The 25,731-nt window shown below is 35.8% G+C and overlaps 1 protein-coding gene across 5 annotated transcripts in view; it reads left to right on the top strand.

Moving 5' to 3' along the window:
- EPHA6 (EPH receptor A6) overlaps window positions 1-25,731 on the top strand; it is a 1,031,027-nt gene that overhangs the window by 489,181 nt on the left and 516,115 nt on the right. For all 5 annotated transcript variants that reach the window (XM_051859384.3, XM_051859387.3, XM_051859383.3 and 2 more), the window contains one exon: window positions 18,235-18,570. In XM_051859384.3, coding sequence (XP_051715344.3) covers window positions 18,235-18,570 — 336 coding nt within the window. The remainder of the gene's footprint in view (window positions 1-18,234; window positions 18,571-25,731) is intronic.

Raw genomic sequence — 25,731 nt, forward strand, 5'->3', positions numbered from 1 at the left:
ATCTGACCATCTCTGGTGATCCTGTTGTCCTGATGATTAAACAAGTTAATGTTTGGAAAGTACTAAAAATAGTACTTTGCTTATAATAGGTGGCTACATAAAAGTTAAATAAGGTTGTTTTCTTAAAAATGTGTTTGGTTATTTTTTAGATTTATTTATTTATAAGTCAGAATTACAGAGAGAGAGAGAAAGAGAGAGAGAGCTCTTCCATCTGCTGGTTCACTCCACAAATGGCTGAAAAGGCTTGGACTGGGCCAGGCCAAAGCCAGGAGCCCAGAGCTTCACTGGAGTCTCCCACGTGGGTGCAGGAGCCCAAGCACTTGGACCATCTTCCACTGCTTTCCCAGGCACATCAACAGGGAGCTGAATCAGAGGTGGTACTGCCAGAATTCAGCCAGCTCCTCTCCATAGCACCAGCCCCTTAAAAATTTATTTTTAAGTGTTCCCTGTACATTCAAACTACTGAATATTTTGTGTTGATACTAATATGCCAGGCTCACAACTTATATTGTTTCCATTTTCACAACTGAAAAATGACCAATTTGGCACCTGTTGAACAATTAGACTTAAGAGGACTATAGTACATCCAGCAAAAACTGTTGAGATCAAGAATCTAACAAGAAATCAAATCTTCCTGTTTTTCATTAACAGAAAACAATAGCCAAATTTAAATAGATGCAAATTCCTTAATTTCTAGATATTCCCTTTTTTCTAATAGCGTCAGTATTTGAATCAGGTAATCCATCACTTTGTAATGTTTTTGTCAGTCTCTGCATTTATTTATTTATTTTTTTATGTTTTGACAGGCAGAGTGGACAGTGAGAGAGAGAGACAGAGAGAAAGGTCTTCCTTTGCCATTGGTTCACCCTCCAATGGCCGCCGCGGTGGCAGGAGCCAGGAGCCAGGTGCTTTTCCTGGTCTCCCATGGGGTGCAGGGCCCAAGCACCTGGGCCATCCTCCACTGCACTCCCTGGCCACAGCAGAGAGCTGGCCTGGAAGAGGGGCAACCGAGGCAGAATCCGGCGCCCCAACCGGGACTAGAACCCGGTGTGCCGGCGCCGCTAGGCGGAGGATTAGCCTAGTGAGCCGCGGCGCCGGCCAGTCTCTGCATTTAAAGTAACACTTCCAGAGAACCTTCTGAGAATTTAAAGGGGAATGTATTTTTTCCTTAGTATCATGGCAGGGAGAGAAATAACTAAGATTTTGATTGTATGAGTTCAAAAATTAAACAACTAAAGTATTGACAATACCTAAGTATAGGAGTATTAGGAGACCCAATAAATATAGCTTAGTAGAAAAGGATTTCAGAGCTAGGTATAGTTGATAACCATGTAAAGGATATACTTTCAGGGACCCTAAGCAGCCCTGTTCCTTAGAGCCTTCCTTAAAACAACAACTGTTTCTTATTTAAAGCTAATTACAGGGGCCTAAGCTGTGACCTGGGGGTAAAGCCACCACCTGCAGTGCCAGCATCCCATATGGGTGCTGCTCCACTTCCCATCCAGCTCTCTGCTATGGCCTGGGAAAGCAGTACAAGATGGCCAAAGCCCTTGGGCCCCTGCACCCACATGGGAAACCTGGAAGAAGCTCCTGGCTCCTGCCTTTGGATTAGCCCAGCTCGGGCCTTTATGGCCATTTGGGGAGTGAACCAGTGGATGGAAGACTCTCTCTTTCTCTTTCTCTTTCACTTTCTCTTTCTCTTTCTCTTTCTCTTTCTCTTTCTCTTTCTCTTTCTCTTTCTCTTTCTCTTTCTCTTTCTCTTTCTCTTTCTCTTCCTCTTCCTCTTCCTCTTCCTCTTCCTCTTCCTCTTCCTCTTTCTCTTTCTCTCTCTCTCTCTCTCTCTCTCTCTCTGCCTCTCTGTAACTCTGCCTTTCAAATAAATAAATAAATCTTTAAAAAAATAAAGCTAATCATATTAATTGTTATTAATTAAGGTGATCTGATCTTCAGTGTTGTTGGGCCTGGCTATTATTGCTTATTTACTCTTTTGACTTTTTTGGTTTTACTTACTCCTCTTTACTACTTATATATTCAAATTTGACTCTGTAAAAAATGCTTCCAGTACAGTTTTCTCTCTGCTCATACATATATCTCAGAAAAGCAATGTCTATTGATTGTGGCTACTTTTTGCTTTTCATTTGCTTTTCACTCTACTGTATTTAGATTTTTGCTGTCTACTCTACAATTGATCTTTTTTATTCTATCACTTTAAATAAATTGTATAAGAAAAAATCCACGAGTGCTCTTCATTGCCATTTTGTATTAGAAATATTTTTATTATGTTATTATTCATGACATTTAACTCTGTTGGTCACTATTTTCCTTGAAATTACTTGTTCCCTTTTAATTTAAACATTGTCATCTTTGCCTCATCCTCATAATTTTCTGACCATTTTGTTTTGCTGTCGCTGATGATTTCTCTTCTTTTGTTTGCCTGTGAAATAGTAACTTTTCTCCATACCTTTCTTTGCCTTTTTTTTTTTTTACATTTTTCATACTGTTACATATTTACATAGCTTCAAATATCACCTGGGAATAGATGATGCCCATATTCTCTTATACATATTTCAGTCTTTCTCTTGAGATTCAAAGTCTTCTACCAACTGATTATGGGACCTGAAAACCTGTATATCCTATGGAAACCTGCCCACATCTCTGACTTTAAATTACACCATGGTCTCCTTGGTTCCAAAATCCTGGAGTTCAGCAATGTTGAACTAGTTATCATCCTTGATGAGAGTACTTTCCTCTACTTGACATGTTCTCTGTTTCTGTGCTATCATGGCTGTTTGTTTTTTTGTTGTTGTTGTTTTTTGTTTTGGTTTGGTTTGGTTTGGTTTTTTTTTTTTGTCATTCAGGATCAAATTTCAGCTCTTAGTACAGGCATTTCCTGACCACCTATTGAAAAAATAGTATCCGAGTTACTATTGTTGATATCTTTGTGTTTTTTAATGGATTATATCATTATTTGATATACCTGGTTTATTTGTACAGTTGCTTCTTTATTATAATTCTACCCAGGCATAGGATCATGGAAATTTCTCTCTCTCTCTCTCTCTCTCTCTCTCTCTCTCTCTCTCTCAGATTTAAGTATTTATTTGAGGAGCAGTGAGAGTTACAGTGAGAGAGATCTTCCTTCTGCTGGTTCATTCCCCAAATGGCTGCAGTGGCTGGAGCTAGGCCGATCCAAAGCCAGGAGTCAGGAGCTTCCTCAGGGTCTCCCAGAGTGCATGAGTCCAAGCACTTGGGACATCTTCCACTGCTTTACCAGGAGCATTAGCAGGGAGCTGGGTCAGAAGAGGAGCAGCCGAGACATGAACTTGTGCCCATATGGCACCTTAGGCAGAGATTTAACCTACTAAAACACAGCGCCCGTGGGTGTTCTCTTAAAATTTTATCCTCACCACTCATAGTAACGTTTGGAATATAGTAGACAGTAAATATTCGATGAATGACTAACAATTTCAAGCTAATCCTGCCAAAGTCAATTTTATGGCTTTCTACCTTATCCTGCTCCTCTACTTTGGCTTCTGTTTCCTTATCCTGACAAATCCTCATCTGCCCTTGCATTCAAGCCTCTATGAAGCTTAAAATTAACATCCTAACCCCCAACCTCCAACATGTCCTATAAATTCTGCTTTTTAGCATTTCTCCTCTATATTTCTGCTCATCAATTCTTGGCCCTATCTTTAGTTAAGGTCTTCAATTCTCCTTTGGGCTAATAATCTGCTGGCAAGCCTCATTCATTTAGTCTTCCAAACCTCCCAAGTAATCTTCCAAACTATTAGAAATAATTATTTCTGAAACAAAAGTCAACAGGGAAAGCCTGGATCATATTCCCACTTCTGTTTAAGGCCTTTCAAAGCCAAACAGTTGTTTGTCAAAATTTTAAGTCAATCCAAGGACATTCAAGGTCCAAACTTGGCCTCTCTTTCCCTCTATATTAGAATTGCTCAAACAGTCCTAACATCTAGTTATAACAATAAGATATTTGCAAGTTTGGATCTACTTGATATTATTTTAAATAATTCATTGCTTTCCTTTTGCATGAACTGCAAAATATGTAAAACAAATTAGGAACAAGAAATTTAAAATGAAATGCTGAATTTTTTTAATATCTTAATCTGTTTCAAACGTTCTTAAGTTTATTTCTCTGGTGACTTATTAATGCATGCTCTGTACTTTAAAGAATGAGCTGTGGAGGACACACTGCAGCATCAGGTCTTGGTCAATTAGGGCTGCTTCTGAGAGCAGTTCAGAGCACAGGAGACCATGCTGCCTGCCAAGAAGTCTGTTATCAAAATAACTGTCTAAGGCTTTTACAGGCCAAAAGGGAAAAATACTCACTGAGGTTGGAGAAACAAAGTAAGAAAATAACAGTGACTAAAAAGTACTTGTCAAGCAGAAATGACGGAGCATGATAGGATGGAGAGAAATGAAGGAAGGCGTGATTTATTGGTGAATGAGATGTTAGAAAAATATAATTCCATGATTTTAGCGTTTTTACTTTGATAATTCTACTGTATTTAAATCAATAAGAGAGTTGTTTTAAATCCAGTGAACAGATCTTGTAATAGTAACACATGAATCTAATATTGATGTTACTTACTTATCAAAGTTTGAATATAAACCATACGTAAAGATAATTTTAATGCACACAATTAAGGATTTTGTTTTGATCATCTAAATACATAATCACATACCTTTGCTTAAAAACTGTTTATTCTGACTTTGTTCTAGATACAAATTAAATACCTTATCTTGTTTTTGAAATGCAGTGACAGTGATTAGAGAGAAATCATGAAGCTTGAATTTATTTCAGCTCTAAGGTTGACGTTGTAAAGCATGACTGCTTTGTTGCTGGAGTAGTTGCTCCTTCAGAAAAAGATCATTTCTGGTTCTTTTCAGCCCAACAAACAGTAGTTGAGGTCCAGCCGGAGACATGTTCTGTGTTCTTCCTTTTTTAACTGTTCTAGGCAGGTATAGAATGTTCACAATCCAGGTACCCCTGCTTTTCTTGTTATCCCTTCTTTTCCCATCTCTGTGTATTTTCTGTTTCTTTTCTTTTTTTTTTTTTTTTAAACTTTTATTTAATGCATATAATTTTCCAAAGTACGACTTATGGATTACAATGGCTTCCCCCCCATACCGTCCCTCCCACCCACAACCCTCCCCTTTCCCACTCCCTCTCCCCTTCCATTCACATCAAGATTCATTTTCGATTATCTTAATATACAGAAGATCAGCTTAGTATACATTAAGTATGGATTTCAACAGTTTGCTCCCACACAGAAACATAAAGTGAAAAATAATAGATGATTTTTTTTAAATGATGATGAAATCAGAGCAGACCTATTGTCATGTTTAATCCCAGTGAGAGTCAAGTTGGGAATTGATAATTTCTTTTTTTTTTTTTTTTTTTTTTTTTTTTTTTTTTTTTTTTACAGAGGATCAGTTTAGTATGCATTAAGTAAGGATTTCAACAGTTTGCACCCCCATAGAAACACAAGGTGAAATATATTGTTTGAGTACTCGTTATAGCATTAAATCTCAATGTACAGCACATTAAGGATAGAGATCCTACATGAGGAGTAAGTGCACAGTGACTCCTGTTGTTGACTTTACCAATTGACACTCCTGTCTATGGCATCAGTAATCTCCCTATGCTCCAGTCATGAGTTTCCAAGGCTATGGAAGCCCTCTGAGTTCTCCGACTCTTATCTTGTTTAGACAAGGTCATAGTCAAAGTGGAAGTTCTCTCCTCCCTTCAGAGAAAGGTACCTCCTTCTTTAATGACCTGTTCTTTCCACTGGGATCTCACTCGCAGAGATCTTTTGCCAGAGTGTCTTGGCTTTCCATGCCTGAAATACTCTCATGAGCTTTTCAGCCAGCTCCGAATGCCTTTAGGGCTGATTCTGAGGCCAGAGTGCTATTTAGGACATCTGCCATTCTATGAGTCTGCTGAGTATCTCACTTCCCATGTTGGATCACTCTCCCCTTTATTTACTCCATCAGTTAGCGTTAGCAGGTACTAGACTTGTCTATGTGCTCCCTTTGACTCCCAGTCCCTCCACCATGACCAACTGTGAACTGAAATTGATCACCTGGAACAGTGAGATGGCATTGGTACATGCCACCTCGATGGGATTGAATTGGAATCCCCTGGTATGCTTCCAACTCCACCACTTGGGGCAAGTCAGCCTGAGCATGTCCCAAATTATACATCTCTTCCCTCTCCCATTCCCACCACCATGTTCAACAGGGATCACATTTCAGTTAATTTTCAACACTTAAGAATAACTGTGCATCAATTACAGATCTAAACCAGTCATATTAAGTAGAACAGATAAAAAAACTACTAAGAGGGATAATGTATTAAGTTGTTCATTAACAGTCAGGGCTATGCTGATCAAGCCACCATTTCCCATAGTGTCCACCTCACTCCAACAGGTTTCCCTCTTGGTGTTCAGTCAGTCGTCACCGATCAGGGAGAACAAAACTCACTGTGCATCAAGGACACTTTCTGGCTTGCTCCTGCCTTTTCCATCTAGTAATGACTACAGATGATTAGTTAGATGACTCACTGTGCCCACAGTGTATCATCTACAACTTTGTAGAGCCCAGTAAGGATGAAGTTGCAAAGATGGGTTTTTATTACCTCTAGCCAGCTTTATTATATTTTAGACTTGTCATGTTGTAGAAAATAAATTTAAAAGCATTCATTCACTATCTATAAATGCCATATTTTTAAAAAAAATTAAAATCACCCTTGACTACTCAGTAGACAGATTTAGGTAGTGAATCAGTTCCCAATAAACTTGCTGGTATAAAATGTTTCAGATTTCTAAAGACAGATCCTTATGTATTATTTCAACAAAAGTTCTTTCACTAAATAACTTGAGAGAGGATCCCCTATAAGAAGAAATATTAAGGGGCCATTCTGCTAATGTTGGGGAATCTAGTTACCACTAGTTGCCGGTGTGAAAGTACTCCTGGCCCCTACTATGGGGACTCAGAGAAAGTTGTCTCACTCCGTATCAGTTATTTGTTCACAGCAAGCCAATGACCAAGACAGTGTCCACAATTCGAAATGTTCCGCGGCCGGCGCTGTGGCTCAGTAGACTAACCCTCCACCTAGCGGCACCGGCACACCGGGTTCTAGTCCCAGTCAGGGCACTGGATTCTGTCCCCGTTGCCCCTCTTCCAGGCCAGCTCTCTGCTGTGGCCAGGGGGTGCAGTGGAGGATGGCCCAAGTCCTTGGGTCCTGCACCCCATGGGAGACCAGGATAAGCACCTGGCTCCTGCCTTCGGATAGGCGCGGTGCGCCGGCCGCGGCGGCCATACGAGGGTGAAGCAACGGCAAAAGGAAGACCTTTCTCTCTGTCTGTCTCTCTCTCACTGTCCACTCTGCCTGCCGAAAGAAAGAAAAAAGAAGAAATATTCCGTAATGATACATACAACAGTATGCACTGTAAGGAATATTTGGTAGTTTGCTTGAATCTATTCATTCATGATCCTACTTTTCTTTCCCAAATTATGAAAGTGCTTGGTGTTTCATATTTGTCTTTTCTATTTGTAATGTGTATTTATTTAAAATAATTGACTCAGACACAAAAATGACTATATGGAGGTGTGCATGATTTTTTTTCATCATATTAAAGAAACTGGATAATGTTTAACCTAAGGCCAGCTATTCACTATTATATTTCTTATTTATTAAAAATAGTTATTTGAAAGGCAAAGCAAGAGTGAGAACAAAAGCATGAGAGAGAGAAAGAGAATCTTCTGTCTGCTAGTTTATTCCCTAGATGCCCTCAACAGCTGATTCTGAAGCAGGCTAAATCCAGGAGACAGGAACTCTCCCTTAGTCTCCCACAAAAGTGGCAGAGACCCATTATTTCTTCTCAAGGCACTTTATTTTTTTTTTACTTTTATTTAATAAATATAAATTTCCAAAAAACAGCTTTTGGATTACAATGGCTTCCCCCCCATCACCTCCCTCCCACCAGCAACCATCCCATTTCCCACTACCTCTCCCATCCCATTCACATCAAGATTCATTTTCAATTATCTTTTTTTTAACTTTTATTTAATGAATATAAATTTCCAAAGTACAGCTTATGGATTACAATGGCTTCCCCCCCATAACGTCCCTCCCACCTGCAACCCTCCCCTTTCCCACTCCCTCTCCACTTCCATTCACGTCAAGATTCATTTTCTATTCTCTTTATATACAGAAGATCAGTTTAGCATACATTAAGTAAAGATTTCAACAGTTTGCTCCCACACAGAAACATAAAGTGAAAAATACTGTTTGAGTACTAGTTCTAGCATTAAATCTCAATGTACAGCACACTAAGGACAAAGATCCTACATGAGGAGTAAGTGCACAGTGACTCCTGTTGTTGACTTAACAAATTGACACTCTTGTTTATGGCCTCAGTAATCACCCTAGGCTCTTGTCATGAGCTGCCAAGGCTATGGAAGCCCCCTGAGTTCACCGACTCTGATCATATTTAGACAAGGCCATGGTCAAAGTGGAATATACAGAAGATCAATTTAGTATATATTAAGTAAAGATTTCAACAGTTTGTACCCACACAGAAACACAAAGTGTAAAGTACTATTTGAATACTAGTTATAGCATTAATTCACATAGTACAACACATTAAGGACAGAGATCCTACATGGGGAGTAAGTGCACAATGACTCCTGTTGTTGACCTAACAAATTGACACTCTTGTTTATGGCATCAGTAATCTCCCTAGGCTCTTGTAATGAGTTGCCAAGGCTATGGAAGCCTTTTGAGTTCGCCAACTCCGATCTTATTTAGACAAGGCCATAGTCAAAGTGGAAGTTCTCTCCTCCCTTCAGAGAAAGGTACCTCCTTCTTTGAGTGTCCATCGTTCTTTCCACTGGGATCTCACTCACAGAGATCTTTCATTTAGGTTTTTTTTTTTTTTTTCCAGAGTGTCTTGGCTTTCCATGTTCAAGTTGCCTTAATAGAAAACTTTATTGGAAGCAGAGTTGGCAGGACTTGAGCAAGCACTCCAATATGGGATGCCGACATCACAGGTGGCAGCTTAACCCACTGTGTCAATAGCACCAGCCTCTCATTTATTATTTTGATGTGTTCTTTTTATCATGCTTATGGTTAATCCAGTTTACTCTTTTTAAAATTTTATTTAAGTTATACAAGTTTCATGTATTTCATATATTCACATTTAGGAACATATTGTTACTTCCCACCCTACCCTTCCTCCCACCCATGCTCCAACACTTCTTCCCCCCCCCCATTCCCACTCTTAATATTCACAAAGACCTGTTTTCAGTTTATTAATGATCATAAAGTTAACCCTACACTAAGTAAAAGAGTTCAACAAATAGTATGAAGAAAAAACACTGTTCCTCAATGGAAGAGATAAGGGCTGTAAACAATCATTGAATCTAAAAGTATCTATTTCACTCCAATACATCACATTTTAGGTACTCTGTTAGTGAACTCACATCAGGAAAACATAAATCTGTCTTACTGGGACTGGCTTATTTCACTAAGTGTAATGGTTTCCAGTTGCATCCATCTTTTTGCAAAAGACAGAATTTCATTTTTTTCATAACTGAGTAGTTCTCCATAGTGTATATATACAATAGTTTCTTTGTCCATTCAACAGCTTATGGACATCTGGATTGATTCCATATCTTAGCTATTGTGAATTGTGCTATAATGAACATGGAGTACAGATCACTCTTTCAAATGCCAATTTATTTTGGATTGAGTAAATTCCCGGGAGTGAGGTGGCTGGATCATATGGTAGATCTATATTCATATTACTGCCTTCCTCATGGCTGGACCAGTTTACATTCCCAACAACAGTGACCAGGGTTCCTTTTTCCTTACATCCTCGCCAGTATTTGTTGTTAGTTGATTTCTGTATGAGAGTCTTCTAACGAGTGAGGTGAAAGCTCATTGTGGTTTGGATTTGCATTTCCCTGATGGGTAGTGATCCTGAACATTTTTTCAAGTGTCTGTTGGCCATAAGAATTTCCTCTTTTGAAAAATGCCTATTCAAGTCCTTTGCCCATTTCTGGACTGGATTGTTTGTTTTGTTTGTTTTTTTTTGTTTTTGAATTTCTTGAGCTCTTTCTAGATTCTGGATATTAACTCTCTTATCAGTTGTGTACTGTGAAAAAACTTTCTCCCATTCTGTCAGTTGCCTCTTTTGATTGGTGCAGCTATCACATCTTTATGTAATTCTGTGGGTTTATATTGAGGATTTTTTCTTCATTGGTAGGAACTGTGTTTTAATTTTTTATTTATATAAAGTGAAAATAATTTCATGTATTTTCATATATACAGATTTAGGAGCACAGTGATACTTCCCACCCCACCCTCCTTCCTACCCATATTCCTACCCTTCTTCCTCCTTTCTTTCTTATTCTTTCTTTTAATTTTTACAATGACATACCTTGAGTTTATGTTATAATCATAAGTTTAGCCCTCCACAAAGTAAAGAATTCAACAAATAGTGAGAAGGGGGGAAAAAAAACCAAAAAACATTGTTCCTCTTCTCCTCTACAGTAGAGACAAAGGCTGTCCTGTTTTGAGATTTTTTTCCCCAAGCTAGAATCATATCCATGTTTGGAAGCAAATGTTTACTTTTCTAGTTCTCAAGTATCTGTAGAAGTGTATTTTAAGAAGCTGTTATTCCCTCCTCAAGATTAATGGGTAGGTGGTAGCTACCTGTTCTATGGGTCTTTTATAGTAAATCTCAGTATTCATCATATAAACACTCCATTTCAAATGTTTTTAATATCACACAAATCTATTTTTGTTTGTTTCTTTTTAACAATTTTGTAATTCATATAAAGTGAACATATTTCGTGTATTTCATATATGCAAATTTAGGAGCATAGTGATGTTTTTCCCATCCCACGTCCTCCTTCCTTTCTTATTCTTTCTCTTGATTTTACGATAACATACTTTTAGTTTATTTTATAATCATAAGATTAACCCTCCACTAAGTAAAGAATTCAACCAATAGTAAGAAGAAAAAACACTGTTCCTCAACAGTAGAGACAAACACTAAAAATTGTAATCAGTTCTCAAAATGTGAATTTCACTCATATACATTACATTATTTTGCACTATATTAGTTACCACAGATCAGCAAAAACATGGTTTTTGTCTTTTTGGCACTGGCTTAAGTTGAATGGATTCCAGTGGCACCTATTTTTATTGCAAAAGACAGAATTTCGTTCTTTTTATGACTGAGTAGTATTCCATAGTGTATAGATACCACATTTTCTTTATGCAGCCATCTGTTGATGGACATCTGGATTGATTCCATATCTTAGCTATTGTGAGTTGAACTGCAGTAAACATGAGGGTACAAATAACTCTCTCATGTACTTATTTTTTTATTTAGTAAATATAAATTTTCAAAGTACAGTTTATGGATTACAATGGCTTCCCCCCCCCAATAATTTCCCTCCCACTCACACCCTTCCCATCTCCCGCTCCCTCTCCCATTCCATTCACATCAAGATTCATTTTCAATTATCTTTATATACAGGAGATCAATTTAGTATATATTAAGTAAAGATTTCATCAGTTTGCACCCACACAGAAACACAAAGTGTAAAATACTGTTTCAGTACTAGTTATAGCATTACTTTACATTGGACAACACACTAAGGACCAATCCCACATGAGAAGTAAGTATACAGTGACTCCTGTTGTTGACTTAACAATTTGACACTCTTGTTTATGGCGTCAGTCATCTCCCTAGGCTCTAGTCATGAGTTGCCAAGGCGGAAGCCTTTTGAGTTCACCGACTTCGATCTTATTCCAACACGGTCATAGTCAAAGTGGAAGTTCTCATGTACTTATTTCAAAACATTTTTTTTTAAATTATGACTTTGGAAGACAGAAAAATGGAGACAAAGAGAACACTCCTCTCTGCTGGTTCATTCTCCAGGTTTCCACAGTCGTTGAGACTGGCAGAGCCAGACTGAAGCCAAGAGCTAGGATCTCAATCCATGTCTCCTTTGAGGGTAACAGAGACCCATCTATTTGAGTCCCAACTACTTGCATCCTAGAGTCTGTGTTAGCTGGAGTAAGAAATGGAGCAGGTATTTGAATGCCAGCGTGATAATACAGGATGTGAGTGGCCTGACTGGTGGCTTAGTGACAAGGAATAATGCCCACCCTGGGCATATCATTAACTGGTAATACTAGCTTCTAACCAAAGTTATAACCTTAAATTTTTCAAATATTTATCAAAATTTTAATATGTTACACATAATTTTTAGAGGATTGGGTAAAGCCATTCTGTTCAGTACTTTTGGTTAAAGGACTGGTTACTTTTGGATCAAACTGGCCAGCATGAACTTGTGTATATGAACATAAATGTTTCAGTATAATCCATAAATTATTTGCTAAGCACAAGTATTCTATAATATGGGGATATTAATAATTACCTCAAAGGGTGACTGTAATGATTAAATGAAGTAAATAATGTGAAATACTATGTTATTTAGAGTTAACTGTATTTTTGATTGCATGCCTGCAGTGCATAAGGGTCATACATGAAGATAATAAAAAGTGACTTTTATTATGTGGAATGTAAAAAAATTTTTTTAAGAGTTACTTGTTTGAAAGGCACAGAGTTACAGAGAGGCAGAGAGAGAGAGAGAGGGAGAGTCTTCCGTTGTTTCACTCCCCATTGGCCACAACAGCCAGAGCTGCACCAATCTGAAGCCAGGAGCCAGGAGCTTTTTCCAGGTCTCCCTCAAGAGTGCAGGAGCCCAAGGACTTTAGCCATCTTCTACTGCTTTCCCAGGCCATAGCAGAGAGCTGGATCAGAAGTGGAGCAGCCAGGACTTGAACCGGCACCCATATGGGATGCCAGCACTGCAGGCGGCGGCTTTACCCATGACTCCACACCATCAACCCCATGAATACAAAAGATTTGAAATGTGCATGCTGTTAAATTGTCAGCAATATTGTAAGTTTCAGTATTAAAAAAGCATTTAAATTCTTGGTTACAGTATTCAACTAAAAGTATTAAGTAGAACAAACAAAAAATATACTAAGAGGGATAGCATTATTTATGGTAGTTTGTTGTATAGAGGTAGTAATTGATCACTAATTTCTATGTTTTGAAGATTTATATTTGACAATATTTAAAATAAAAAAGTGTGAATACTTTCTAACATATATTTATAAGATTTTATATCTATAAGCTTATAATACAATGTGGTAGAATCAAAAATAATCTAAACATAGAATAACTCTCACCCTACCACTTTGAATTGCAAGACCTTGACATAATTATTCTACTTTCCTGAATCCCATTTCTTTATATAAATAAAGAAAATTATTTCTCTCTGTTGAATTTGGAGCTCCAGGGATTGTCCTCCTTTTCCAAATAGTTATGTATTTATTGAAAAAAATATAAAAAATGACTTAGAGAAATAGAACACAAAATTCTGTTCACAAATAGTCCCATTAAATACATTTTAAGAGCTTATATAGGAAAGACATTAGATTAGCAACATGGATATAGGTAAAAAGTCAAAATTAAGAATAATAAAGGATGATATCATCTTAGAATCATATTATTTCTATATCTAGATCTGGCAGCTTTATAGTTTATCACTATATAATTCTCTTTCTTTAGTAAGTTCTGTAATATTACTCATTTGCAAAAGTATTTACCTAAATAAACATTTCTAAATGGTTCATTGATTTTTTTAACTTTTATTTGTTTTTACTTATTTTTTAATAAAGCTTTCATTTAATGAATACAAATTTCATAGGTACAGCATTAGGAATATAGGGATTCTTCCCCGGTACCCACTGTTTCACCCCCCACTCCTCTTCCATCCCATTCTTCATTAAGATTCATTTTTAATTAACTTTACATACAGAAGACCAACTTATGTTTTCTCTGACACATTTTCTTAAAAATTTATTTATTTTACTTGAAAGGAGAGGCAGAGAGAGAGAGAGAGAGAGGTCTTCCATCCTCTGGTACACTCCATAGATGGCTGCAATGGCCGGAGCTGCGCGGATCCAAAGCCAGGAGCAAGAAGCTTCTTCCAGATCTCCCACGTGGGTGCAGGGTACAGGTGCCCAAGGCCTTGGGCAGTCTTTTACTGCTTTCCCAGGCCATAGCAGAGAGTTGGATGGATCGAAAGTAGAGCAGCCAGGACGACAACTGGAGCCAATATGGGATGCTGGCACTGCAGGTAGCAGCTTTACCCGCTACACCACAACACCGGCCCCTCTATGACATATATTAATACAGAATTATTTTTTCTTGCATGTAAAAACTCGTCCATGGTTACTCCTCAGTCAACACGAAAAATCCCAGTTTGTTTAGTTAATAAGTTAATGTACATTTTCTGTGATTGCAAACATGTAATGTACATCCATGCTAATTGACATGGTGTTGGAAATATGATTCTTAACCTGTTTTCTTTCTGTGTTAGTGTTTTAAAAGGTTTTCTGTAGAATACAAGTATTCCCCCTTATGCTTCATGGTAAATAAGATCCTATTAACAAATTTTGGGAAAACATTAGATTCAACAAAGTGAAACCAATTGTGTTATTTATTGAGCATCAAGTTGCCAGGAGAGACTTCTGTGCACTGAACTCATTTTTGTGTGATATCTCATGTGACAGGTAATATGTTATGGAATATAATATGGAACATGTTTTGAGAAAGTTATGTTTAAAAACAATTTCTATTGAAATCACTTAAAATGAAGTAAAGCAAAACAAAAATCATAGTGTACTTGGTCCCTGCTGCGCTGAAAAGAATATACAGGCCAACAGATTCGGTCGCTACCCTGGAAAAGGAAGACACAGTTGCCATAAGTTGCTCATAGGTTTTACTGTTACAACATCATGCCTTTATTTTTTAAAAGTGAGAAGAAATCCATATAGAAAACAAAATGCTTCTAGTAGAAATACTAGTAGAAAATAAAATTGTAGATAAACTTATAAAGATAAAATTGTAATTTTTATGTAAGATTTCATGTATGATGAGCTTGAAACATAGCCAGCTGCAAACAGAATAATTACTCTTCTTATGAAGTCAGTCTGTTGGGAGGAGATTTCTTTTTTTCCATGTGAATTATTTCCTTTAAAGAAAAAAAAATCAACATAAGGAAATCCCTAAGAGTTTTCAATACAGATGTCTCCAAAAGGGTTATTGCTGCCAAGTTATTTTTTTAATGCGTCACATAATCTTTGTATAATTTATAAATGATAACAAAGCAATCAGGACACATTCATAAAAAGCCCAGTGACGCACAATTTAGTTGAATCTGAGGATTAGAATTAATTGTCTCTCTTTGTTCCAAGTTCTAAATCTTAGTAAATGATTCACTGCATGTCATTACAGCTTAATATTTGCATGAAATCACAGTTTAGCTGGCATAATTTAACAGCAATTAAAAAGCTATTTAATCGTCATGCAAATTGGTGTGAGGGCCCTCGAGTAAGAAGGGTGTTGGCCTTTTTTTTTAAGTATCTCCAGGCTGACAGTTATATACTTGTAGACACCCATAATGTAATTAATAACATTCTTCCTAGTCATGGATGTAAGTGAAAAATAATTCACACACTTCCTTATAAATAATCGAAAAGCCCAATAATATGAATATGTCATTCTGTACGAAGACATCATTTTGATTATGAAAATAAATCTTTATCACGCATGCATTAGTTTAGGTTGAAGGTAAAAAGCACATTTTCCTCTGTATCTAGTTATAATCCACTGCTTATTTTTCTTTTGAAGGCAGACATTTCTGTAAACCTTCAGGAACATTAAATGTCATAAAGCAACATATCCAGTAACTTCGTAGAAAAACTACCATTGCATTTCTAGTTCTAGGTTTAGGTGCTAAACATGTGGGATCTTCAGGAAGTTCATGAAAATGTGTATTATGGAAAAGAACAAAGCCTGTGCATGGATTTCAAATTCTTACTGCATCAAAATAAACTCATTATTTTAATTCCGTTTTTCCATGAACCTTTTGAGATAGCCTCATATATAGGTGGATGAGGTCCCTACCAGACGGGTTGCTGATATCAGGCTCTGGCAAAAAGGAAAAAAGTGTGTAACACTTTGTATCTCAAGCCCAATATTGCAGTCATGTAGGGGTATGATTCATACTATGTTACCCTTCACACTGTATAACAGATCTCACTGCTGGTTCCCTTGTGCTTATTCACCGTACTGCAGCCAAATGCTCTTTTTAGAACACATCACGTCCATACATAAGATCTGTCAGTTTTTTCCTGCTGGACGTAGAATAATACCCAGATTCTTTCCAAGAAGCCTGGCAGTCCTTCATTATCTAGCTTTTTCCTGTTCCTCAAATCTCAATTCATATATTCTCCTTTTACACTCTAGCTACAGTGATTTTCCACCAGTATCACAACTATTTCAAGACTTTTCTTAACAAAAAAAGTACACACTTCTGATGCCTGATAGTCTCCCCGCTCCTCTGCACATTCTACTCACTAACCACCTCTGCAAGTTATTTTTATTTCACCTCCTATCCTTTAATTTATGTAATTGCACTTACTATAATTTGAATTTTATCTATTTACATATGTGAGTGTTTATCCATTACACTAAAATGTAAATAACAAAAAACCAGGAATCACATCTGCCACAGCAGACCCGAAGTTAACAGTGTCTGCCAGATAGTAGTCACTAGTAAGGTATTTATTTAATGAATTAATAATAGTAACTGGAAATGCAATAGGAATCTATATAAAATTCAGATTCTCTCTGGAAAGAATGGTGCAAAGAAATTCCCTCTTGTTATCTAAGCTGATTCCTTGATTTGTTATAAGGTTTTATAAAAAATATAGCATGAATTTTATAAATCTAGTCTCCTATAGCTCATAGACTGTTCTGTTTCACATGTAGCATTTAGTACATACAGTGCCTGACACTTAGTAAACTTTCAGATAATATTTGTTTTCAATGATATAAAACTGAGGATTAAAGGATTCATATAAGTATTAACAAGAATTTGCACATTTTTAAGAAATGGCTGGAATAACTACGGACTGGTAAGTGGTCAAGAGTGTGATATGTATAGACAAATATGAAAGAAGATGTTTATTCACTTCTTGAGACTGACAAGCTTTATGCAATCTTGATGACATGTAAAAAAATTGCATTGGTCTGTTTTAGGAACATACTTACTTGTGTTTAGTAAAGTTAACCTAAATAAAATTCTAGTCTCCACAATTTATGTATGATCTCTATTTATCATTTCCATATAATGCTTTTATCTCATAAAATGGTCAAGTCCCTAGTAAAGGTTTCTTTGTTGTCTCCAATTTTCATTTCTCATCCTCTTCCAAATTGTCTGCCGTCTTAACTTTGTGGCCATTTGTTCCCAACTTTGGTAAACAGATCCTCAGTGATTCTCAAAGGTGAAGAGTGGGAGATTTAGCTACCCAGCAGTCATAGTATCTTTATACTAAGACTAAAAGACTGCACAGAATTTGTGTATGTAACCATGATGAGGTAGTTAATAAAATATAACTAAAAATGTCACATAATTTAAATAATTTGTGTTAAACATTTTCAGTCAACAAATTTTAATAATATAACTACCATATCTTTATTAGATATGTATCAACTAATGTTTTCTTAATAATTTGTAATTTACACACAAAAATGTTAGAATACAGATGATCATCACTGCTAAGGGCATCTTACTAAACCCTAATCAGATATTTTTAATGTTATGTTCTTTGTAATTCTCTCCAGAAAAAGAATTTTCTCGAACTAGTTTAAAGACTAATATTTATTTATTCATTTGTAGTTGTTGACTTCTTTCTTTCAATTTCTCTTAAAAATTAATAGACAAAAGTTATATACATTTATGGGATATTGTAGGATATTTTGTTAAATGTATAAATGTGTAATGTCTAATTAATATAAATACCATAACCATTTCAATTAGTGAATATTTATTGTAAAAACACCTCAAATCCTATTCTTTAGAGATATATACAGAATGTTAACATTATTTGTAGTCATTCTGTGCAAAAGTACCCTAGAACTACTTATTCATATTTAGCTGTAACCTAGTTTTTTCAGCCATATTTTCATATTTATTCCTAAAGTTTTCCTTTTAGTGCTGTGATTGATTGTCCTATATATGTACATTTGTTTTTTAATTGCTTTTCTCTAGGGCCACCTTCAGCTCCTAGGAATGTGGTTTTTAACATCAATGAAACAGCCCTTATTTTGGAATGGAGCCCACCAAGTGACACAGGAGGGAGAAAAGATCTCACATACAGTATAATCTGTAAGAAATGTGGCTTAGACACCAGCCAGTGTGAGGACTGTGGTGGAGGACTCCGCTTCATCCCAAGACACACTGGCCTGATCAACAATTCCGTGATCGTACTTGACTTTGTGTCTCACGTGAATTACACCTTTGAAATAGAAGCCATGAATGGAGTTTCCGAGTTGAGTTTTTCTCCCAAGCCGTTCACAGCTATTACAGTGACCACGGATCAAGATGGTAAGTTACAGTGCTGTTATATCAAAACTGACCCATAATTCCTTTTGATGCCTACTACCCTTGAGGGGTTGATATTCAGCCAAGATGCGATGCAGTCTTATGCTCTATATAGCAGTGATTTTCTGGTTGTTGTCCTTGTCCTTTCACAAGATGCAGAGAGGTGTTTCTGATAATGCTTCATATCAATATGGTTAATAAGATAAAAATGCTTCTTTGTGAGGTATCTGTTTCCTGTAGCTATACTTCTTAATCAGTAGGTCCATATAACTTACCAGTGGATGTCAGACACAAATAAAATGTTCCTAAATGAATTTAATTTCAGTTGCCTCACTTATGCTGCTATCTAATTTCCAGTCAAATAAAAGAAGTAGTAAGAATTTATTTCAATTATAATTCATGTCTATATTGTGAAAGCATTGCAGCTAACTGGTTAACTCTGATGAGTTCCAAAAAGAAATAGAAAAAAAAAGTTACAAATGTGCTAAAATGCTACTATGTATGTAGTTTGTAAAAAGTACTTAAATCACGTTTTTAATTTGATAAATTCATTTAAATTCTCCCATTGTAGCACTATAGATTATTTTACTACAATGTAGTAAAGCACTCATGATTTTTATGTCTATAGTCTTTTTAATTCCTCTGTAATGTACCTATATAGCCTAACATACAGAAAAAGCTGTAGAAATGTAAAGTAAACTCATTTTGAGAATCATTCATAAGTTATGTGCGTATATAAGTGATTGCCTTTCCAGCAGTAAGAATTGGAAATGAACACATATGATACTCAATGATGCCCAATTATAAAGATAAAACTATTCTTACCCACTGTATTAGTTTGCTAGGGGCAGCCATAACAGATACCACAATTGTATGGCTTATACACCATTTATTTTCTCAGTGTACTGGAGGCTAGAATTCTAAGTTCAAGTAGTAGGCAGGGTTGATTTCATCCTGTGGCCTGTGTCCTTGACTTGCAAATGGCCATTTTCTGTTGTGTCTTCTTTGGAAGGTTGTTCTTTGTGTCTAATCCCCTTATCTCTTTTTATGAGGATATCAGTCACATATGCTGAGGGGCTACGCATATGATCTGTTTTACCTCAATTACTCTGTAAAGACTGTATCTCCAAAACTGTACATGGGTTAAGACTTCAATATAAGAATATGGAAAGACAGCATTTGGTAATATTTAAAAATATATTGAATATATTTGAAAACTGTTCAGCAATAAAAATGAAGAATATATGGAAACACGCAACTTAGAAGAAGCTCAGAGGCACTATGCTTAGTTAAAAAGCCAATCTCAAAGGAAGCATGCCTACTGTGTGATTGTGTGCATATACTATCCTTGAAATAACATAATTATACATATGGAAAACAGATTACTTGATTCCATGGGTGAAGGATTTGTGAGGAGGGCAATGTGACTATGAAGGAGTAACAGGGATGAGTGCTGTGGGGCTGATACAGTTTTGTATTTATTGTAGTGGTAGTGACAAGAAGCTTTGTGATAAATTGCACAGAACTGCACATGCACTTATGCATAAACTCTGTGGATTGCACCAATGTAATTTTCCAGGTTTCTGTGGCCAAAAATTATGAAAATGTTAATATTGGGAGAGGCTATAAGAGAAGTATACAAAACATTCCTGTAATTTCTTTCTTTTTTTTTTTTTTTTGCAAATTTCCATGTAGCTATAATTACATCAAAGTGGAAAGCTAATAACATTATTCTTATGAAACATGGGAAGAAAACTTTAATATTCTACTAAAAACATTGATATGAAACTAGTGTCAACATTTTATTCAGAATATTATACTTAAATTCAGTTTGCTGATACTCTTCAGAAATGGCCTTTAATAAATAAAGCAAAGCCAAGTAGTGTTACACAATCACAGTCTGTATTTACTATACAGTTTTCCCCTTCATTTAACAAATAGCTCCACATCATAAGAATTTTCTTCATTGCTGTTCATTGTGGATGCCTATTTCCTCTTTTTTCTTACCCTCTTTTCTTTAGTATCAACAAAATTTTTCTTCAAATGTGTTGTCAGAATAAAGCAGATTAAGGTCTTCTACTCCTTTCTGTTTTATTAGATTCTTTTTTACTGTTTATTTTCTTTTCATTTACAATAAAAGCAGCAAGCGAGAGAGAAAAAATGAATATGAATCTTCTATTTACTTGTTCACCCCTACCGAATGCCTGCAGCAACCAGGTCTGGGTCAAGCTGAAGCCAGCAACCCAGAACTTAATATGGCTCCCCAATTTAGGCAGCAGGAGCAGTGTGATATGGAATGTTGTGGGGTAGGGGTGGGAGTAAGAGATCCCAAGAGGCTGCTTAACTGTTTGTGCCAAAAAGCCTGCCCCAGCATATTATCTCTTAGACATTTATTTCTGCTAATTGATCAAGAAATGCAACCTAGTATTACCATTCTTAACTAGAGAGCAAAATAAATAAATTTGGAGCAAAACAATGTCACTTTAAATAAAATATTTATAGAGGGATGGGCATTGTAATGCAGCAGATTAAGCCACCCCTTGGAACACCCAAGTCCTGTATTTGAGTTCCTGGCCATGTCCTGGCCACTTTGCACTTCTCATTCAGCTTCCCGATAAATGTGCTTGGTTGGCAGCAAATGCCACTGACTTGGGAGTCCCTGATGAAGTTCAGCCTGACCCAGCACTGTCTGTTGTGGGCATCTGGGGAGTGAACTAACAGATGGAAGATCTTACTCTCTCTCTCTATCTCTAAATCAGTCTGTCTGTCTGTCTATCTATCTATCTATCTCTCCTTTTCTCCATGTAATTCTACCTTTCAACTAGGTAAAATCTTTAAAAATACAAATATGGAAATATTTCATAACATCATATACACATACATCAATCTTTCATAGTAAAGTTACAAGAGAGTTCAGTTAGTCTATTTTTCTACATATTATAAATATAAATTATTTTTCACAGTTAAAATGACATACTTGATTAAAAGTATACTACTATTAGGAATAAAATATAGTAATTATATTGAGACTAACCTAGAAGGATATCATTAAGCAGTTCTCATCAATAAGTTTCTTCTTGTATATTTTTTATTATTATAAATTTAATTTGACTTTGTTCTAGATAAAAAAGGTAGTAAAGAATCAAAAATATTCAAATTTTATATGAAAGTACATAGGAGTCCTAAACTGAACTAAAATATTGCCACCTATATGCTCAATGAAATATTATGGACAATGATACATACAAGGGACTACCTCCATATCATATTTTTTTAATATTTACTTATTTGTTTGCATAGCAGAGTTAGAGAGGGAGAGGGATAGATAGATAAAGAGAGAGAGAGAGAGACCTTTCATTTGCTGGTTTATTCAGGGCTGGGCCACTCTGAAGCCAGGAGCCTAGGTCTCCATCCTTGTCTCCCACATGCGTGTCAGAGACCCACATTAGCAGGAAGCTAGAATGGAAGTGGAGCAGTCAGGAATGGAACTCATATGGGATGCCAATGACACAAGTGGTGGCCCAACCCACTGCACCACAACACTATATGTCATAGTTTTGAGAGTTACTAAGAAGGCATCAAGAATCACAACAGTGAAAATGCGATAGCTCCAGGAAAAGATAACATGTGTCTGTATAAGTTTTTCTTCCCAAAGGAATCAGAGCCTAGTGTTGAATTTGAAAGAGATCATAGAAACTAGTGTCTCAGAACCAAATTTTAATAGTCCTCATTGCGTGTTAACTGATAAGTTAATTTTACCGCTACAGAGGAAGGATTTCACATGACTCTGCTTAGAGTATCTTTGGGAATTTTTTCTCAAGTGACTTGAGAAACATTTCCCAAAGTTATCTAATAACAAATTACAATTTCACTGGGCTGAGGGGCCACATTAATGTTTTGCCTCTTCTGTAGTTTATATGTCAACTTATACCAAAATAGAAAAATGTTAAATATTATAGATAAATTTTGGATTTATTCAATGTATTTTGGGTATATTCCTCACGTGTAATACTGAGTGAGACCTTATGAATCTCAAAGCCTGGTGGTGGACAGGAAGTTAATAACTAATCAGTTCACAAATATATAGTTACTACTGTGGCTAAGTCTACCAAGGAGAACTCCAGCGTACTCTTGAGAATATATATTCTTCAAGTCTGAAGAATAAGGATTGGTTTTCCAGATGAAGCAACATTTACATGCTGTTCTGTTCCATTCTATTCTGAGGGATGAGTGGATAGTGATTAGAATGAGGCTGGAGGAGAGGGAAATATTCTGAGTAGAAGAAACCAAGCAAAGGTAGAACAAGTAGAGATTGAAGAAGGTTAAGGACTGGAGATACGTGTGATGGTGATTTGCAAACACACAGAAGAAATCGGATCAGGAACTGAGAAGTTCATCTACAATTTGGAAAAATGAGCAGGTATGTATAGCATAGTTGGAACAAGTTAGAAAATCAGCCACTTACCAAAAGATTCTTATATTTTACCAGAGCCAAGAATACAAAAAAAGAAAACATTAGAACAATAACGTTCATAATTCATGTTTGAGTATGGAAATAAAATATGGGTCAATAGTATAGAAAATTGTTTTAATTATATTCTTACTACTCTATGTATATACAATATAAAAAATGAAGATAGGAATTTGTGTTGGTTTGTCCTCTTTTGTATAGATAACTTTTTCCTCAAATTTAGGAGCTATTAAGGCTATCACAATAAACAAACCTGACTTGTTTGCTATCTGTTTATAATTAAACAAATACAAAAATAATAACTTTCCCAAATCATAGAATTAAAACTGTAACTCTCATAATTAGGAATCTTTGCAATAAATCTTAATTAACTTTTACAATCCCTCAGAGCTATATTTGCAACCTTCTGTCGCCATGGTTTATTTAAATGCTCTTGAATGAAATTTTATTTAAAGAACAAAGCAAGGAAGCAACACCTAGAAAACATTTGATTTCGATCTTCAGTGCATGATAGAAAAATTAAGGTGTGCAGTTCAGTCAAAAGTAATTATTCAGATGGTAGAGAATAAAGGAAAATGTTAATCATGGATAGTCAACCTGGAACAAATTGTGTTTGTAGATCTCTTGACATATGCAAACACCTTTAGGGACAATGTTCAAAGTGAAAGACAGGCCAAATTACAAGCCAGTTCTGCCGATATTTGCTAAAGGGTCTTTAAAACAGTTATTGTCAGAAGCATTTGTCCAATTCATTGGCTTCTTAAAATATACATTCAAAACCACTGTGTCTACTCTTGAGTGACAAATCTGCCTCAGATTCGCATTTTGATTGCAGATTTCATATATTTGTTCTGGCAGCAATAATTAATTGAACTGACATTGAAAATAATTTTAAATCAACAAAAGCCTCCATTTATTTGTAAACTCAAGCATTCTATTTGATTTACAATTCACTGCATTTTGGAAATATAGTCTATTTCAAATGCCAACCTTTTGCATGTTGCTAGAGTAGGTAATTAGAGATACTAGAAGCATTTGTTCATCTTTGTTTCTATGTTTCCGTGTTTTATTTGTGGATATATCTCACAATCCGCACTGTTTTTCAAAAATGTTGACAACATTCTTTATTTTAAAGCCTTCATTCAATGATTTTAAAAATGCATAAAAGTTTTAAATGTATATGGAAGCCTTCCTGGCAAGATAAATTTTTGTGTTTTTTTTTTTATTTTTTTTTTATAAAGGCAATCACCATGATTTTAAGTAAGAGAGATGCTATGCTCTATATCTTTCATATTTCTTATATAAAAGCAAATCACATGTTTAAAATCTGTAGACTCTTTATATTGAAGTATAAAAGTTTCCTATAACCTCAAGAAAAGTATAATTCTCCTGAAAGGTGCACTGGATATTTTATATATGTAAGATAATTGAAATATCAATCCCAGTAATTATTACTAAACAATTTTATGATCCAGTCAAATATTAAATTATAATAGAATCTGGGTGATTTTAAAATTTGTTTTTACTCTGGAGCAACATAAAATTACTTCCAAGTCTAGCATCTTTTTATGGTGCCCATCTTTTAAGTGATAAATCACACAGAAAAGGGACTTACATCTTTGTGAATGACCCACTGAGAAATGGTGCATGACTCAGCTTGCAGTCAGAAATAGAAATTGATCAAGTGTTCCTAGACAGTTGTGCACAACACTATACCTATTACTGTCTCACTGGGCCATTTTTTTAAACAATTTATCTTTCCAATCAATACATAGACTTTCTGAAGGAAAGATACTATTTGACTAAAAACACCCTTCACTTACATTTTCTCTGACTTAATTAATCTCACTTGACTGCATTTTTATTTGGAGATAGTGGTGTGAGTTGATCTTTCATTTGTCCATTTAATTTATTTAAAAATATTTGTTAAGTATTTACTATGTGCCAGCAAGTGTTCAATGTGTTCCATCAATAGAGGTATGGCAATAATAAAGAGTTAACAGTATCCCTGCTTTCATAGACATATCTTAGTGTCAAGTACTATGTGTCATACTTTAGTGTCAAGTTATTCATGTCCTGTGATTCACTAAGCAGACTGAGCAAAGGGTTTGAAAGTAAATGTCCATTGTATTTCTTATAAGAAATTTTAGGTCCTTTATCTATTTCTTAACTGGATCCGATCGGTTGTTTTTTGTTGTTGTTGTTGAGTTTCTGATGTGCTGATCTATTCTGGATATTTATTAATCCTTTGTTGGATAAGTAGCTTGCAAATGTTTCCTTCCTCTGAGTTTTATATAATCCTGTTCATCTAGTTTTGTTTTTGTTGCCTGCACATTTTAGGTCTTATCCAACAAATCATCATCTACAGTTAGTAACTGAATTGTTTCCCTTGTTTTCTTCTAGCAATTTCAGTTTCAGGTCTTTGATCCATCTTTAGTTAACAAATACATGAAAAAACTCTCAATATCATTAACCATAAAGGAAATCCAAATCAAAACCACAATGAGATATCACTTTACCCCTGTCAGAATGACTATTAACAAAAAGAGAATAACAAACACAGTTGAAGATATAGAGAAAGGAACACTTGTATACTGTTTTGGAGAATGTAATTAGTGCAGCCACTGTGGAAAATAGTATGGAGATTTCCTTTAAATATCTAGAAACAGAACTTCCATATAATCCAGCAATCG

Source organism: Oryctolagus cuniculus, chromosome 4, assembly GCF_051225735.1.
Source record: "Oryctolagus cuniculus isolate XC-2025 breed Fujian yellow rabbit chromosome 4, ASM5122573v1, whole genome shotgun sequence".
Classification (NCBI taxonomy): Eukaryota; Metazoa; Chordata; class Mammalia; order Lagomorpha; family Leporidae; genus Oryctolagus; species Oryctolagus cuniculus.